The sequence below is a fragment of the Eurypyga helias genome, unplaced genomic scaffold, assembly GCF_000690775.1.
Source record: "Eurypyga helias isolate BGI_N326 unplaced genomic scaffold, ASM69077v1 scaffold15118, whole genome shotgun sequence".
Taxonomy (NCBI): domain Eukaryota; kingdom Metazoa; phylum Chordata; class Aves; order Eurypygiformes; family Eurypygidae; genus Eurypyga; species Eurypyga helias.
The window spans coordinates 33,002-50,411 of record NW_010267655.1 but is presented as its reverse complement, the minus strand read 5'-3'; the positions used below and the strand labels follow the sequence as shown (position 1 = coordinate 50,411).

General features: G+C 39.8%; 1 protein-coding gene across 1 annotated transcript in view; it reads right to left on the bottom strand.

Annotated features, from left to right (window-relative positions):
- The window catches only part of TNKS (tankyrase, TRF1-interacting ankyrin-related ADP-ribose polymerase), a gene marked incomplete at its 5' end in the record, with an annotated part of 61,818 nt that overhangs the window by 13,954 nt on the left and 30,454 nt on the right, over window positions 1–17,410 (bottom strand). Inside the window, 6 exons of the mRNA XM_010157509.1 lie at window positions 1,334–1,443; window positions 1,712–1,931; window positions 4,372–4,537; window positions 5,538–5,683; window positions 6,753–6,832; window positions 10,552–10,723. Coding sequence (XP_010155811.1) covers window positions 1,334–1,443; window positions 1,712–1,931; window positions 4,372–4,537; window positions 5,538–5,683; window positions 6,753–6,832; window positions 10,552–10,723 — 894 coding nt within the window. The remainder of the gene's footprint in view (window positions 1–1,333; window positions 1,444–1,711; window positions 1,932–4,371; window positions 4,538–5,537; window positions 5,684–6,752; window positions 6,833–10,551; window positions 10,724–17,410) is intronic.

The window sequence follows — 17,410 nt, the reverse complement described above, 5'->3', positions numbered from 1 at the left end:
AGGTACACAGTAACCCGTAACTAAGGTGATGGAAAAGCACCAAATGCTGCCTCATTAACTTTTCCTAGAGAAAGTAAGACAACCAGATTAGATTGGCATTATGATTTTCAGAAGTGATAATCAGTTCGAACCAATCTTGTAACATTTCCCTGTGCCAGTAAGGAATGTCAAACGTGGTTTGGTTTCACATGCTTGAAAACAACACAAACTTTGCAGCAGAATGTAACTCTAGATCTAAGGAACATCCTGGGAATTTAATGTTTATGCAGATGCTGATGAACAATAATGCCCAGTATCGTAAAAGAATTAATGTGTTGCATTTCTAAACCTCCAGCAGGATTTGGAGCTTTTTGCTCTTTAGGACACTGGGATTCCCAGACTGGGGTAGAGAACCAACACAAACAGTGCAGGCTGAGTTTCATCGATACACTTTCCTACAATCAAGGTGAACACGGTACTTATTTCATTTGGCTCTCAAACAAAAGCAATCGTGGTTCTATTATGATCACCTCTCCCAGATTTTGCTCTTCTTGTACCAGGGCCAGGTAGCAATAGACAAAGCATACGATGAGACCTTCAAAAACACTACTTCTTCAGCTTCATGTTCTCTGCCTGACCATAAGCACACTGCTGGGATCTTCTCAAGCACTGTCTCTGTATAATTATTTGCAAGAGATTTCTTCTCACCTCATTCATAGTTAATAACTGATTGTAAAAAATCTACCAGCCATCTCTGCAACTGGCATGCACATAGATGCTTCCTCCTATATGGAGGAAGGAAGGCCTGCCTCATCCAAAAGGATTTGAATCAGCCACTGCATCTCCACTGCAGTAGACACCTTGCCCAGGAGGACACCCATACTACAAACTCAGTAGCCCCTCAATGCTTCAGCTTTAGCAAGAGCTCCCCCCACCAGAGACCAACTGTAACAGACCTCCACTTCCCTGTTGTCACCTAGACGCAATCCCCTGGTATTATCCTCTTCCTTCCATCCAAGTCTTTCACCAACAACTTGAGGTCTTTTCTGTTTCAACAGTCATCCCAAATTTAACACTGTTTAATACTGCGTATCTGCTTGCCTGCACAAAAGCTATGTTCTAGTGATCTTTCCGAACCGCGGCCTTTAACTGCTACAGCACAGCGGAATCTCTGTCTGTCTTAGATCTGTGGACTGCAAACAGGACTCACAACAGCAACTAAGCCCAACAAGTGTTTCATGCCATCAAAACCTGAACTATGTTCACAGCAAGACAGCTGCAAAATAACTGTCTTTGGATATGACTTTAAGGAGTTCCTCATTTGTCTACGAATGGCAAGAATGCCTGCACCTACCCCATAGGATGCTGCATTGTGTAGGGGGATTAATCCTCCTTTGTCCTGGGCATTAACATCAGCACCATGCTCAAGAAGGTATTCAGCTACTTCCAAATTGTTGTAGCCAGCTGTAGAAAAGGCACAGGAAATCTGGTATTAGGAAAGCTAAATTTAAGAAAAATTATTACGACAGTCAAGCTAAAGCAAATCTTCCACTGCAAAAGCTCCTCTTACCTAGTAACTGTATTATGTCCTGAAATACTGCTGCCAAAGTTAACAATTGTGTACAGGACAATCCTCTCTGAAACTCTTACTATACCAACCCTGGTTTTGGTGATTAACTTCTGTAGCCCTATCATAAATATACCAGCCTTTAAAACCTGGTGAGTCACCCACCTGCAAGATGTAGCGGTGTTGAATTTCTTCCTTGGGTGTCTCTGCAATTGATATTTTCTTGAGTACATAGCTTCTGCACTCGTGCTAAGCACCCCTTCTTGGCAGCATCTAGCAAGGCAGCGTCTCCTCGCAGTAAGTCCTGGATATCTGTGTCTCCTTCTTTCACTAAATCTAGAGGAGTGTTCCCATCTCGATTCTTCTTTGTTGGATCAGCTCCATGCTGCAAAGAGCAAAGTGGAACACCGCTATCACAACCATGAGCAGAGCAGTGCACGTAAGTGAGTCACTATTTTGTGGCACAAGACAAGGCGAGGGACATGAATTATCAACTGTATTAGTAGGCAAATGCCTTGCCAGCCAATCCTTCTCTTCTCCTGCAAACTTGCTGCCAGCGGTGTTCCCTCAGCACACCTTTCTGAGCTAGTGAAGCCAGGCCCCAAGTTTCACTAAATGCCACCCTGCTATCGAAAGGCACTTGTTTTGAGAAAAGAACTAAAAAACCACTAATTTATACATTTTCCAATAGATAACAGCACCATCTTAAGCAGTTCGCAGGTCCCAGAAAGCAGTGAGGAAAACATTTTGGCGGGAAAGTGAGTTTGGATGACTGCTGGAGTATGTCTGTGCTGGTAAAACATACGGATCAGCCAGTGAGTGGAACACAGTACTGGTGCATGGGACAAGGGCAGGAACATACATCTACATACAGCATATGGTGTGAGTCACGTTCACATACAGTTCTGTGGGAGGACAGCTCCTCTCTCAGCAGCAGTGGGAAAAGCAAAGACAGATAAGGAGAGGCAGCTGCTGGCACTATAGCTCTCTGGCTGGTCCCTTCAGAATACTCAAACACAGTGGTCAAACCCGGGCAGCAAGTCTACCCTGCCATTTCTCACTGGGGATGCTGGCAAAGCTGTGTTAGTGTGAGCCACAGGGAATAAGCTGGAGATGGGGAGAGCAGAAGGAATTAACTGCCTTGTATTTGAAAGCAGTACAGCAATGCTCAGGGTGTAAAGGGTAAACAGCAAGGGACAGAAAGGGACAGAATCATGATTACAGAGAACCAGTTCCACATCTGTGATGCTTTGGGAAGAGAGCACTCTTTTCACAAAGCCTTTTAGACTGCAATGGCTCTCCAGAATAAGTATCTAGATGAAGAGGCAGTGCCTTCTGAGACCCCTTAAAAGGCATAGAAACAAATGAAGATGGTAATTTTAAAGAAAGCTGATGAAAGAAGAAAAGTCTCTCCAAAACGCCTGCACATTTTTGTTTCCTTCTTCAAGCAGAACAGGTCAGAAAGAGCGCAAGTCATGAGGAGTCAAGCTCAACATCCACAGCTCAGCAGAACTGAGAGTACTGCCAGCTGGCAGAAAAGATACAGCAGAAGCCCTGAGCAAACTGCAGCGTGAGCACATAACCATGGACACCCAGAGCCTTTACAAAACTGTGTCACCTTAAGGGCATATTTAGCTCTAGTGCAAGAGCGATTTCCAAAAGAAGGATTTCAGCACTTTTCTATTTCCTGTCATATATCCACTCAGGATCCTTTGAACACAAAAAATGGCTACATATCCAGTGGAATGATCAGCAAACTCCAGAGGTCTCTGGTGTCCACAGAAGTAACGCTGTGCTTGAGACATTATGAGTACTCCTACAGCTTGCGCTAACGTGTCTATTCAGGCATTACTACCACAGCCATGGCCATCATTGTGCCTACTCCACAGACATCTCTGAGTATCTTCCGGTTTCTGCTGCAGATGTGTTTCAAACTGATGTGCTAACCCCCTCTGAATGCTTTTTTGTTAACCGAATTAAATAATTAATGAGATAGGAGGGAAATAGCAAGGCTCTGCAGCAGCAAATGAAGAGTGGATGGGGAAGAGCCTCATCATTTAAAGACTACTTGTATTCTGACTTACTCCTGTTTGAAATGCTGTGCTTCAGAGGGACAGAGAGTAGGCAAAGCTAAACAGGAACTGGGATTGGCAAGAAATTCTACTCTAGCACCCTCTTTTACCATATCCTCCTACAGCAGGATATGACCTTATGTTAAGAAGTCTCTCAAACTCATTTTTCTCACTGGAAACATGTTGGCATTACCTCATGCTTTTTACAGGTTCTTCCACTAATTATAATGAATATTTACTCCACAGTATATTAATATGCATGTCCTTCAGGAGCTTGATAAATTATACATTAACATAATCATTTCAAATTTCTCACATGCCAGATATTTAGGACCCACCTTCAGTCACTGGTCTGTAACACTCTTGCATAAGGATTTACAAAGGTTTACTTAACTGAAGTAACTGTTCCAGAAAGGGATGAATAGGATAAGGTGTTTTGGTTTTTTGTTTTGTGGTTTTGTTTGGGTTTTGTTTGTTTGTTTGGGCACAAAACCAGCTGCTTTTTCCAGTTTGAGAGTCTCATCCTACTTGGCTAATAGTATATGTACTGGAAAAAGTAACTGTACTGATGATTCTTTGTAAGTGAACTCATGTTACACAAGAAACCATCTGACAACTGTAAGATGAAAACAGATTCAAAGACACCATAAAGAACTCGCTGAAAGCAATCAACTTTGTATTAATTAATTAATCTTCAGCAAAAATAAACATATACACAGTTAAAGACACATCTGAGAACTCCAAATCACATACTTTTAAAAGCAGCTTGCAGATTTCATATTTTCCTTTTGCTGCTGCTTCATGCAGAGGAGTGAATTTCCACAGGTCTGCCACGTTGACAGAAGCACCGTGCCTCACCAAGAGTTCAGCCACTTCGTAGTGTCCATAAGAACAGGCATTGTGCAAGGGTACTAAGCCACTAATCAAAGAGAAAGTATTAATAGCTACAGAAAATAAAATCCAATACGCAATCACACAAATTTCCCATAGATAAAACCCTCATTTCTGCCAGACATTACAGTATCTTTCAGTCTTCCCAATTTTCATGGTGCTATTTCCCTGCTATTAAAAAACCCTTTAAAACTTCATTATCCTTCTTCCATTACCATCCACAAGACTTTTAAATGCTTAGAAAGCACCAATGTTACTACTTCCAAAAGCGAGTAACTTCAGTACTGTTAACAACAGCCAAACACTAAATTGCAAGAATCACTGATGTTCTGACTTTGGCCACTTGAGTGTAAACTTCAGGAAAGGTGTAACACTATACGATGGGTTTGGAGTACAGTTGTTAGTAAGCACTGCACACCTGACAGATACAGACAGATACTCAAACATTTCTCTTTTAGGGAGAGCCTGAATGTATTTTAGCATGGGAAATGAATTATCCCCCACCTGAACCAATATATTGGAGTGAAAGATCAAATATAATCATGCTGTTCTATGTGATTCCTTGCAAATAATGCAAAAACCTGTAAACAGTTCGTATCATTTAACTAGGCATTAACTGAATAAATAACTAACTATATAATAAAAGCTAACTAATGGAACTAAAAAAAATTACCAGAGTTAACGCTGGCATTTTACCTCATGCAATTCAAAACTAATTTTACAATCAACTGACATAACTTAAAGGCTGCTTTTAAGCACAATGAACTCTCCAAAATGGGCAAAAAGGGGAAGAGAAGGATCATATATTACAGTGTCAGATACATATTTGACAATGGCTGTGCCAGAAAGCTAAGTATACCTTAATGGTCTATAAATCTCCCTGCAGTGACGGCAGGAACAATGCAGAAAATAGGTTTTTTCAGGCGAAAAACATGATGATCACTAAAATCTGAAGCAAAATGAATAAAAGGGGGTAGAAGTCTCACACTAACAGAAAGCAATGGAACATATCATGGAATGAAATGTACCCTTTATCTTTGGCATGCACATCTGCCCCGTGGTGCAACAGATACTCCACGACCGATACGCGGTTATATCCTGCGGCAAAGTGCAGCGGTGTTGAATGACGGCCTTCTAAATCTCTACAATTCACATTCTGAGGGCTGCAAAGTTGCTGCAAAGACAAAAGAAGAAACCAAAATCTAGTACAGAACTAAAACAAATAACCACCCCTCAAAAAAAAGTCAAATAAACAAAAACCAGAGGAAAACTCCAAACCATCATCCCCAAACACCTCAAAACAAAATTTGATCCATTTATTATTATATATTCATTTTCAGAAGTTACGTTTCAGGAAATTTCTTTCCACTTAGGCAAAGTTAAAAAAATAGCTGCTCTAAATTTATGGGTGAAAGTACTTCCCTAACAAACAAGACTTAAAAGATGGAAGCAGAATGAAGCTTTGCAGAATGAGTGCTTTGCAAATATCTGTAAACTCTTTTTGCAATTTAGCTCCCCCTAATGTATTAGAAAGGGTGACCCTCTGAATCATCAAGCACCAGGTTCAAGACCATGTAACTTTCTCCAGATACGTTACCATTTCCAGCTTATGCTGTCTTCAGAAATCTATAAATATTGAGTTTGGCAGTCAAAGAAGCTGCTGGTGCAAAAAAACTGCTGCTGTTTGAATATTAATTTGTGTGACACTGACATTCAAGGTGAGAATGCATGCAAAACAGTCTATCTTCAGGCTATTTTGCTCAAAGACCAAGAATGAAAGACAAGATCAAACCTTCCTGTGATGCTGGGATTCCACGCCTTGACCTTTCATCTTCAGATTAAGGAAGGCTTAAAATGTCAAGTCTGCTGTCTGTTAACACCTTTGTTTGCTTGCCTTCCGACTGAATCAAGCACCTGAGGCTTTTTTCTACTCAATTGTGATTCTGAGCATCACAGGGGCCCCTTCAAAGAATTATGGCCGTACCTGCAACACTACATTTGTATCCATCGAAGACAGGAGTGTGTGAAGGACTGGGAGAATGAACAACCAAAAACTCAAGAGAAACACCTCAGTATCTTAATCCACTGCTTTCTAGAAAAAAACCCACGAAGATGTTTGCCTTCTCATTTTCTGTGATTTGCCATCCACTGTGCACTACCTCCACAACTCATGTAGCAGAGGCTTCCACAAGCCTCACACAGCAATACAAAATGGAAAATTAACATGTGTTGCTCAAACCTACCTTCACAGTTTCCAGGTCTCCAGCTTTGGATGCTTCTAACAACCGATAATCCACGTCTGATGTGCGCACAGGTGTACTTTCTACATGGAGAAAAATGTTTTAGGATTTGAGGATTACTTAGGATAATTAAATTATATTAACCTGAGCTCAACATATTTTCCAAACTAGGGGGGTGAGAAGTTTGTTGACATTTGTAAAAACACACCTGGAGTTGTGATGTTCAAGTTCATATTGCCTAAACGGCTGAATAAGGAACCTTAGTTTCAGTGTAAACCAGTCAGATTTAGACTCTTGAGCTGACATTACTCTGCCAAATGGAATTTCTATGCTTTACTAATCCTATCTATGGTAAAAAATGACCCGTTCTGCATTTAAGAAATATACATGCTCACTGGGCCAGCCTCAAAGTTTTGCTGAAGACCAAAAGCACCTTCCTCAACAATTTCAGCAGACTGCACAAGGTGCCAGTGCACAGCCAGGGTTAAATGGGCTCTGCTCAGCAGCCAAATCACAGCCTTTGCACTCTGCACTCGTGCTACATCTCCTGCTACAACGCAGTGACGAGGGAACAGGATTTCTAAGATGGCCCTGGGCCACACGGCAACGGCTTGCTTTATGATGTTCCAGTCATGTACTGCACTTCATACCAACAATGAGAGCTGTCCCTTGGTATAAACACAGGGTGGTTAAAAACAGAATCAGAAGAATGACACAGTGATTAAAAGGAGACCTTGAAAGAGATACAGTCATATAAAGAGTAAAAAAGTAAGACAATGACAGGATTTTGGCTTCAAAACTCTTTTTTTACCCCACTTTTTATTAGAAATACAGCTGTGAGAAAGCAAGCATGTACTGAGGAAAGAGGAAGAAATGGCTGGAAAGGAGGAGTGGATTAGCTATCCCTCGAGTTCTTCAGTGTTGCTCAAAAAGGAGCTGAAAAGGCAATCTGGATCACTTCATTTTTAACAGAAACTACTTTATATTGTAGAAGCCACTCCTCTCAAGCTCAAGGATTTATGGAATAGAAGTTTTGTCAGCATGCTGCCTGATCAGTGACAGAAAGGACTGCCTATGTCAATACAAATGGGCAAGGTGAACTTGGGGTTGCAGACCTCTAAGAATGCTGTAAGGAAGTCAGTCTTGTAACAGGCTAAACTCATTCTAGATGGGAATGTAACTCCAGCAAAAATACCTAAAAGACTTCTTTAAATGTAGAGAACTGGTACTGTGTCCTGAGAAGAAACTGCAGAGACCTTGCGAGAAAGTACATCTTACAGACTAACAGAGTGTCTGCGGAACCCCCGGAACCCAGTCAATGCCTGACTTTGCAATGTAATCTGTGAGTGTACCACAGGAGTGGAGAATGTGTAGAAAGGGCTGTTTGTTTTCTTACCCAGCTATTCTTACAGAAGGACAGCAACTTATCTATTCACTCTGAGGCAGTATTTCCTATTGCAGCCCTATTTTCTCTTCTTGATCGGCGTTTTGTAGCTTTTTGCTACCTCCCTGCCTCCATACCCACTATGAGGAGGAAGTGAGAAGCAACTCCTACAAGCTCAGCTGTTAGGTGAAGAATTGCTCTCGGTTGAAGGAAGGCTGAGAGTGCTCTTGGAAGAGGGACAGACAGTAGCACCTTTAATCAATACAGCCAAAGCTGCCAGCTCCTTTCCTCAAGCCTACCTCTATCCTCTGGAGCAGTTCCAGCAGCAAGCAGTTGGATTCGATGATCTTAAAGGTCTTTTCCAATTTAAATGATTCTATGATTCTAAGTGATTCAAACACATGCTGCAAGAGAAGGATGGCAGCAGGGGTTTGACACAAATGTTAGTGACTGTGGGCAAAGCATAATAAGCATCGAACTCCTGCTGTTGGAGCGGGTTAGGAATTCAGTTCACACCTTCCTCATCGTAAGTCCTTTGCCTTCCCTTGCTCTCCCCAGTAGCACCATGATCTCAGTATCCTGAGGCAGGGAGAGAACAGGTAAGGCTAAGTCCTATACTGGATCCAAAGCTCCGCTCCTTAGCAATTCTTTATCTTTTCTCTGGACTCCTGACCTTGTCTTCCGAAGATAGCCAAGACCCCGACTTTGGTGAGGGTAAAAAAAGGAAATCAATCAGAAATACAATCTAATCACTACAGGAAAAAGAAATTTCAATTCCACTAGATGAGAATTTGAGTACTAAAAGGCTGCAAAAAACCAAGTCTTACTCTTCAAGAAAAGCAAAACTAGCAGCATTTTCTAATAAGCATTTCAAAAATTTAGGAAGTTCACTTTACAGGTTTTCTTACATCACATGGCCATACTCCTATGAAAATCACAAGCAGCTAGAGTAAAGCTGTATCCACTGGCCACTATGCCATTGGAAAGCTGTTTTCATGGTTGTTATCCCAGAGTTAGGAAGTAGCTCAGCAGTCAAGCGTGAGGAAAAAAATTTCCAGTATGTATAGAAAATATTTTAAGCTATGAACTTGAAAGTCATGTAACAATCTCTACCAAAACAACTCCAACATTTAAAAATTTCTTTAACCCTATCTTACAAAAAATGAACAGGCAGTAATATTTTGTAAATAATTTCCGCATTCGCTTACTAGCTTTGAAATATAGAGAACAAAGCATCAACAATCTACACTACATGCATTTTTTCAGCTTTCAAGTCTTTCACTCTTGAAGACCTTCAGGGTTGTAAGAGAAAGCTGCTACCTCTCCAGTGAAAAGCAGTAGAGTATGACATCTGAGGTTCCCTAGAAAAGGTCAGTGAAAATGAATTTTTAATTCAAAATCAAATGAATGTTGTCAGAACACTTGCCAGTACTGTCTTTTTTAAAAATCAAACTCCTATTATCTCTAACAGCAGGAGATATATTTACTGTCTTCTGAGTCATATCTAACATTCTTCTCTCCACACACGTACATACAGTCATGTGCATATTTTACACAGGTAATGCTACACCTGTGTAACCAGCTACATCTCAGGAGTGGGTACACTTCAAAGCAGTCTATCCTTGCACTCCTATAAAATGCCTCTTTTTTTTTTTTTTCTTTTTGCCTGTTACAGGCTAACATTGTTGAAAACACTATAGGAAATTGAGTTTCTAGCTACCATAGGTCTTCCCATCGATCTGGATATCAGCCTTTCTTTGACTACATGCATATCCCGCTGTAAGTTGAGTTACTTGCTCTGCAGTAGCTACTGATCAATTATTCTTCTCCCTATTTGCAAAAATTCAAATGTGATACTGGTAAGAGGATGGAAACCCTCTAGCACTTACATGAAAAAAGGTGGCAACCTCTTCAAAAACTGATTCACCTTTTTAATGCAAAATATAAACACACTGTTATCTGAACAGTATCCAGAGCACTTTCACAATAAAATGTCTTTCTGCTGGACAAGCAAGAGATGTGAAGTGAAAGTTCAAGTGGTTTAGCAACCAACAGTATTTTTCAGGCAGTAACACCCTTGTGACTGCTGAAGTATGGAGTACCTAACAAGGGTGGCTGAGAAGAGGAAAAAGGTTTCTCACCTGTTCAGCAATATTCCAGCTACCCTGGAACTTGTTACCAAAACCCCAGACTCCTCATATCTGCCTTCCTATAATCTCCCCGTACAGCAGCATGCTCTAAATCCACAAGACGTTTATTTATTTCCTGCTCTGCACAAAATCACTGAATTGAGCAGGGCTTTTTTTGCCCTTTTTTCTTTTCCTGAGAAGTATCATGCAGTACATAGTATAGATGTGTGCACAGGATGGCTGTAAAAGAAGCTGAAGTTCAAATACACGAGCCTTTATTTTTACCCACCACTTAAAATCTGTTGCACTGCTTCATTTCCCATCTGTGCTGCTGTGAAGCCTTGTAAAGAGATGATGGAGGGATCAGAGCCGTAATTCAGCAACAGCCGGCAGGTTTGCAAGTGACCTGCTAATGCAGCCCTGTGCAACGCCGTTTGACCAAGTGTGTCCAGTGCATTCATCTGAAAAAATCAGCAGCAATATAAAATAAAACACTGTTGTAATTAAAAGCCTGCACCTGTCTCTGGTAGCAGCAGCAATAACAAGAATTTTCCCGCATACACATTTATCTATCAACCCCTCTGCATTGCAACTAAACAAAACCAAGTGACAAAAAACGGTAAACACTCTAATGTAAAGATAATTTACTGCAGATGCTTTCCTGGGTTTTAACAATGCAGGTTATTTGTCTGCATGGCTAACAACCAACACCAGATCCCCCAAACTATACTTAAAATCATGATCAAGCTTTTGACAAATTCAATGCAAGCAAAGCAAAGCTCTCACAGAAGAAGAGAAAGAGGTAAATAATTCACCAAACAATTAAAAGATCTTCCAGCTTTAAGGAAATCACCATCTGTCATTCTCAGAAGGGCAATTAACTCAACATTACTCGTTACCAAGAATTAAAACAAAACAAAGATACCAGATTAGAAATTCTATGAAGGAGCGGAGGAGAGAAAAAAAAGGAGATTGGATACAAACAGTCCATTTCCTCCTCATTTTTTGTAGTTTTACAGAAATGTTAAGTATAACTGGATATAATTCTGTTCAACACAAGACTGTATGAACAGGCAAAATGAAGTACCGCTTTCAAATACTATGATATAATGGAAACCTATCTGTCTGTCAAGAGCTAACAGAGTATCTAAATAACTAGAAGCATCTCCAAAGGTTCACTATCAGAGAAAGGAAAAGAATAATAGAGAACTTTAAAAGGCAGAAAAAAACCCTCATGAAAATAACCTTTCAAGATGATACTTTGTACCTAGCAGCAAGTCATGACAAATTTAAATGCAAATGTCCAACAGCTTTTTTACCACTTTATGAAATACAGGACTACTCTATATTCTCTGCAAGCAACTCAGAACCTGTTATCCATTTCCAAGCCTACGGATTACAGGCTGTGAATGGCATACATAATAAACTGTTACTGTAAAAAACACCTTTTTACCTTCTCAGAATCTGTGGTGGCAGTGAACAAAGGTTTTGTTTGTTATTTCTCACCTAAAATGCAGCATGCAAATCCTATTACCTTTCCATGAAAACTAGTGAAAAAATATTTGCGGTAAGACGCAAAGTCTGTAACTAAACGAAATTTAATTAAGGGGGTTAACTATGTAGAAAATATTTACTAGCAGATTGGGGGGGAAAAAAAAAAGCACCTGCAATGCAACACTATCAAGCCACAGGAAAGAACAAAAACCACCACATAAATACAGTGAAGTGTGATTCGATATTGTCCGAAATCCTACTACACCCCTGAATGATCCTACAGACTGATAAAGAGGAATTTCTCAGATCACAAACCTCTCTTTCAGGAAGATGTACAGGAGAACAGTTCTGCTTTCTTCTAACTGTGCTCAGCTCATGCCGCTCTAATGGGATTTCCCTAAAAGTTTTGTTTTAAAGAAGAACTTACTATCATCATAAATATTAACTAGATGCTGAATGTCCCAAAACCATCATTTTGTTCAGATGATGATCCTCATCTGTTTCAGGACACCGGATACCTTTCACCACTGATAAGTGCATGGACAAAAGCTGAAGTCTGTGGCTATAGAGGTTTAGTGATGGTAAAGGCAGGAGGAAATTAGACCTGCGGGTTGTGGAAGTAGCTGATAACACTGTTCTCCCAAGAAAGAGAATCATAACTAATGCCTTCTGTAACACCGAGTTCCTGTAATTCATGTTAAACATGCCTGTACTGAACAAACAGTTGAGGAACAGCAGCAAGGCATTCAGACTGCACAATTCAATACCGACTGGGTACCTGGAAAATATTAATATTCATTTGAAAAGAACACTGGCAGAGTCATCAGATCCACCATCTCACATGTCTTATGCAGGTCTCCTTTCACCTCCAAGTAATTATCTTTGCAAACAATCGATTCTTGTGGCAGAAGAACAGCAGCCATTTGGAGAAATGCCTGCTTGCTTCTGGGACGGAAGGCTGCGGCAGACAGGGATTCATGCACCACATGAAGCTGTTCAGTCCCTCAGGAGCAGAATTAGGCTTTGCAGGGCAATTTCATGGGGAGTATGTTCATTTTGATGCAGATCTGCAATCATGCAGCACTTGTCTAAAACCAGCTCAGGAATGCACCTCACTAAGGCTGAAAGCAACAGGATTTATTTCCAAATGAAAATCAATTTGAGCATTACAAATTGAAATACAAACTGAGATTAAACTCTTATAAAAATCAAAGCTGGCAAGACGTACGCCTGGGTTAACCACTGCTCGATATTATGTCTAAAAACATAGGCCCTTTCAAATTCAAAGCTAGAGATTAAACTCTATTTGACAAAAGGTAAAATATCCAAGGTGTACTGCCTCATTTGTGTGCTGAGAAGGAAAATTGTTTCAGCTGCACTAATAAAAAAAAAAAAGAAGAGAGAAATATTCAACTGGTTCCCTTTATAAGCAGTCTGAAATTAGAAGACAGCAGCTCTGAGTTACTTTACAGACAAGTTTTCTGCCAGGAGTTAAAAATGGGTTTGAATCATCCTAAGAGCCGATGTTATTAACCATCATAGTCCAGAACCTGCCGCATTTCTGAAAGGAAATATAATGTCATTCTTTCCTGAGAAAATCATATCTCTACCTGAAATGTTGGAAGCAAATGTATTGCACACCAAGGTTATTCAAAACCATTTAAGTCTCTTGTGTGTGTCTACACAGATGGTGACCATTTCTAAATCCATGATCTTGAAAGGCTAGCAACATGCTACTCCAATGCACAGGACTTACTGCATTATGCAAAGATCCATAAAACAAGATCCTTCTAGCACAGTGGAACGAAGAAGCCATTTCTGCTACCATCATGAATGGGGACACCATGTCTAACATGACCTTAGAAAGGCCCATTTTCTCTTGCACAAGAATAGTTTCAACAGTATCCTTTAGAAACATTACACAGTTAACCAAATAGCATTCAGGACATCTCTACATTTGCCCAAGACACCACTGAGCTTGCATGCTGGCAGGTTTTTCTTTCCAACAGTCATTCCAGTTCATAAAAGATTTCAATCCTTTTAATCCCGCACTACTAGAAAACCGAAAGTCCTTCTGAACATATTAAATTTCCCATGTATCCATAAATTCAGACAAGGAGCTAGTTATAAGAGGTATCCAACTATCTAGATATACAACAAACCAAGATGAAAGACGCTTTTACGTTAGTTTGCTTCCTTCGAAGCTTCCTTTTAAACAAAACATTTCGACCATCTTCAAAGATACAATTGTGGCACCTGAAGATTTGCTCATGGGTCTAATAAAAAAATAGTTCATGTTTGAGGATTCTCTAAAGATGCTCTGCTTTTATTGTTCATAAGGTACTTTGAAGGTATTCAACATCAAATAAGCAGTGAAATGCTGTTTCCCACTGTAGTTCAGGCAAACAAGTGAAAACTGGGTATGGCATTTAAAACCACAGACACTTATGATCAACATTCTCAAAGGAAGTTCTGAGAAACTCCAAGGTTTCTCACCCATGCTTTAGATGTACAGTCAACTTCTGCAAACTCAAGTAACAAGCTAAACAAACTATCTTCACTGACTATGGAACGGGCATTGCTTAGCCATAACACGCTGCTGTGCAAGTGATGTGCACCAAGTCTCTGTTGTCAGTAAGGGCCAGCAAAACACACCAAAATAAGCAATTTGTGGGCATAGGTTGAGTCTTGCCAATACTAATGTTCTTAGAAATTTTTCTGCAAAATAAGTCTAGATTAAGCCCACATTATTCAAGCAGTCCTTCATTTTTATTATCGTCTAACATACTTCAAACTGCAAACTTACAGTGATAAAATGAAGGATAATTAAATCCAACTCCAAGACCACCAACCATCTCTTGTTCATCCCAAGTAAATTCCCTAAAGCAGTCTTCAGCATGCTTCAGCCCATTTCACACAAGAAGAAAAGCCTACTCGACCATACGTATTTCATGTTACCTCACTTCTGCTGCCTGACACAGATCACAGCTGCTCCTCTGGCACAGCAGAGTTTCCTCTCTATTACTAAACCAATCACAAATGATTTTCAATCTACAAAACTTCACATCACCTCGTCTCTCAGATCCGTTCCTGGATGTTTTTTTGTGGATCAGCTGTCTGTCTTTTGGCACCGTATTTCAGAAGAACGTTCCACTTTCTTTGAAGCCCCTGTTACTCACCTTTTTCAATTTGTTAGTCTCTATAATCAGTAGTGGCTTCCAGAAGGTAGATTAAAGCTGACTTACACAGTACCTCTCCTTTGATAGAAGAAAGGTAAAGAAAATATGGTAGGTGTTATCCAACCACACTTCAGTAAGTATTTGATATGGGATCATATGGGAAATTTCTATTTATTTTATATGGGAAAAGACTGAAGAACTGAACGTATTGAAAGGGGAGGGCTGCTCGGTGATTGGTTGTGGGATGGTTTTGTTTTAGTATTTTTATTAATGATCTTGGCACAGAAGAACTGTGCTGAAGGGCACGAATATGAAAAATTAGCAAGAAAAAAAACCCCCAGGAATCTCTGTGTAATAACAACACTACAGGGAGCGACAGAGCACTGTGTCATGTCTATTAAAAAGGCAAACATGATCCCAGGATACACTAGTCCTGCATTTACATCAGAGATATGGAAGTCCCATCATATAAGGCAGTAGGGGAGTATTTCCATTCTCATTGCCTGAACTCCATGATTTTCTCTGGTGCCAAGAAAGAGAAGGGTTCTTAGGATGATTAGCAAATGGCTACATTCCCTTACGAGGGCAGGCTCAGTGTTTGAGGTTTTTAGCCTACCAAAATAAAGGCTAAGAAGAATCAGTTTGTTCACTGCAAATACCTCAGCAAAGGAAGCAGAGAAAAGGAAGAGAGGTATCTAAACTACAGTAGTGTGTTGTCTGAAGAACAAACGGATATTCCCTGTGAGGCTCCTATTGCAGAGGAACTAGATTCACGAGCCCGTGAGAACTCTCTCTTGTAAAAAATGTGACTAGACAGGATCAAAGATCTTAGTGTATCTGTCTACATCTTATGAAGTGACTAAAATTCATGGCACAGAAAGAGTAAACAGGAAGAAAAAGCTTCCAGAAACACAACAAATGGAAAAAAAATCAAAAACCTGTATCATCCTTAAGGGATTAAAGCTGCCATGTCCCAACAATCAGAAACAGACTTACCAATGCTAAGAGTGTCTGATGAATGAATGCCTACAGTCAAAACATGAAATATACCAAGAAGACAAACATTTTAGTGATTAAATATGCCTAGTTAACTAATTAATACTCTAAGGCATATCTCACTTGAGAACTTCAGAGTGCTTCATAAGCCTTAATGACCTACCTCTCATCAAAACCATGATTACATTAGGTACCGTTTTACAGCTAAGGAACTTTGGACACCAATAAAGAGTGACCTGATCCATTGTGGTATGGAAAGAGATGCTTAATATTAACTCTGAATGGTCTCCTGCCATGTACTTAAGTGCTTTGCTATATGAATGATTATCCTCAGAATAACATAGCAAGCATACAACAGGATATGAATGAAGAATGAGTTTTAATGACCACCATGGACCTCTTTTTGCATACTCTCAATGGAAAAAACAACAGAACTCATCACTCAGCATGGTTCTGTAGATAACTGGGAGCTGCTCACCACCATCACTCACTCAGTCCAAAAGTGACTCGTGGATCCTGATTTAGGAACTTCAGGATATAAAAAGAATTACAGTCAGAATGTGCTACTGACACAAACAATAAAATTGGACTATTCGAGTAAGGATGATGTCTTTGAGCTTACTCCTAACCTGGTTATATACAGCTAGATTTTCAAGGCAGCACTAATTTAAATACTTACATTATAGCAGCAAGCTTTCCAGAAACGCTCAGCCCAGAGAAACTCCTTGTATTTCAAAGCAGGTAGTACATGGGTATTGCTACTACCAGTACTGAATTTCTGTGCAACACCAGATCCATGAACCCATTAGGTATCTATTCCTATCGCAGAATAATTTTTTTTTTCATTTTCAGTGCATAGGTGTGCTACTAAGGGTGAATTTGGGAAAATGATAATGAATGATTTTAATGACTATAACTGAGATCTCTGGCCCTGCTTTCTCCTCCAGGAAAATCTTGGTATGTCACCACTGCATCAGGATTCTCAGTGCCATAAATTCTGTCATGGTATTGTTGCTAAGCTATTTTATGATGCCATTAAAGTCCTATGTAAATGAATCTGATACAGAAACCTGGCAATGAGCTCTCATGCAGGCTTGTAAATTACAATTCATTGTTTCAAAATAAAAAGACTTAGTATTATTAACTATGCATACAATTACATTGCTTGCTCCTCCCCTAGCACGTCAGGAGTGACACACTATATTGTTACTACAGGTATATTTATTTATTTCTAGCTAAAAATGAAGACTCAAAGAGTGTAATGTGATCCCCCTTAAAAGCAAAAATAAGATCATTTATATTTTAACCAACACCAAGAAAGCACCCATCAAGAAGAGCTTCTGAGAAAATTAAGTTGCTAAGTATATCATTACCATGAATATCAAGTTTGCTGCTAAAACTCAAGAAAGAGCATTCTGAAATACTTGTGAAAGATGCTTAAAACACATCCTAAATAAAGAAAAAAAAAGTTGCACTTCC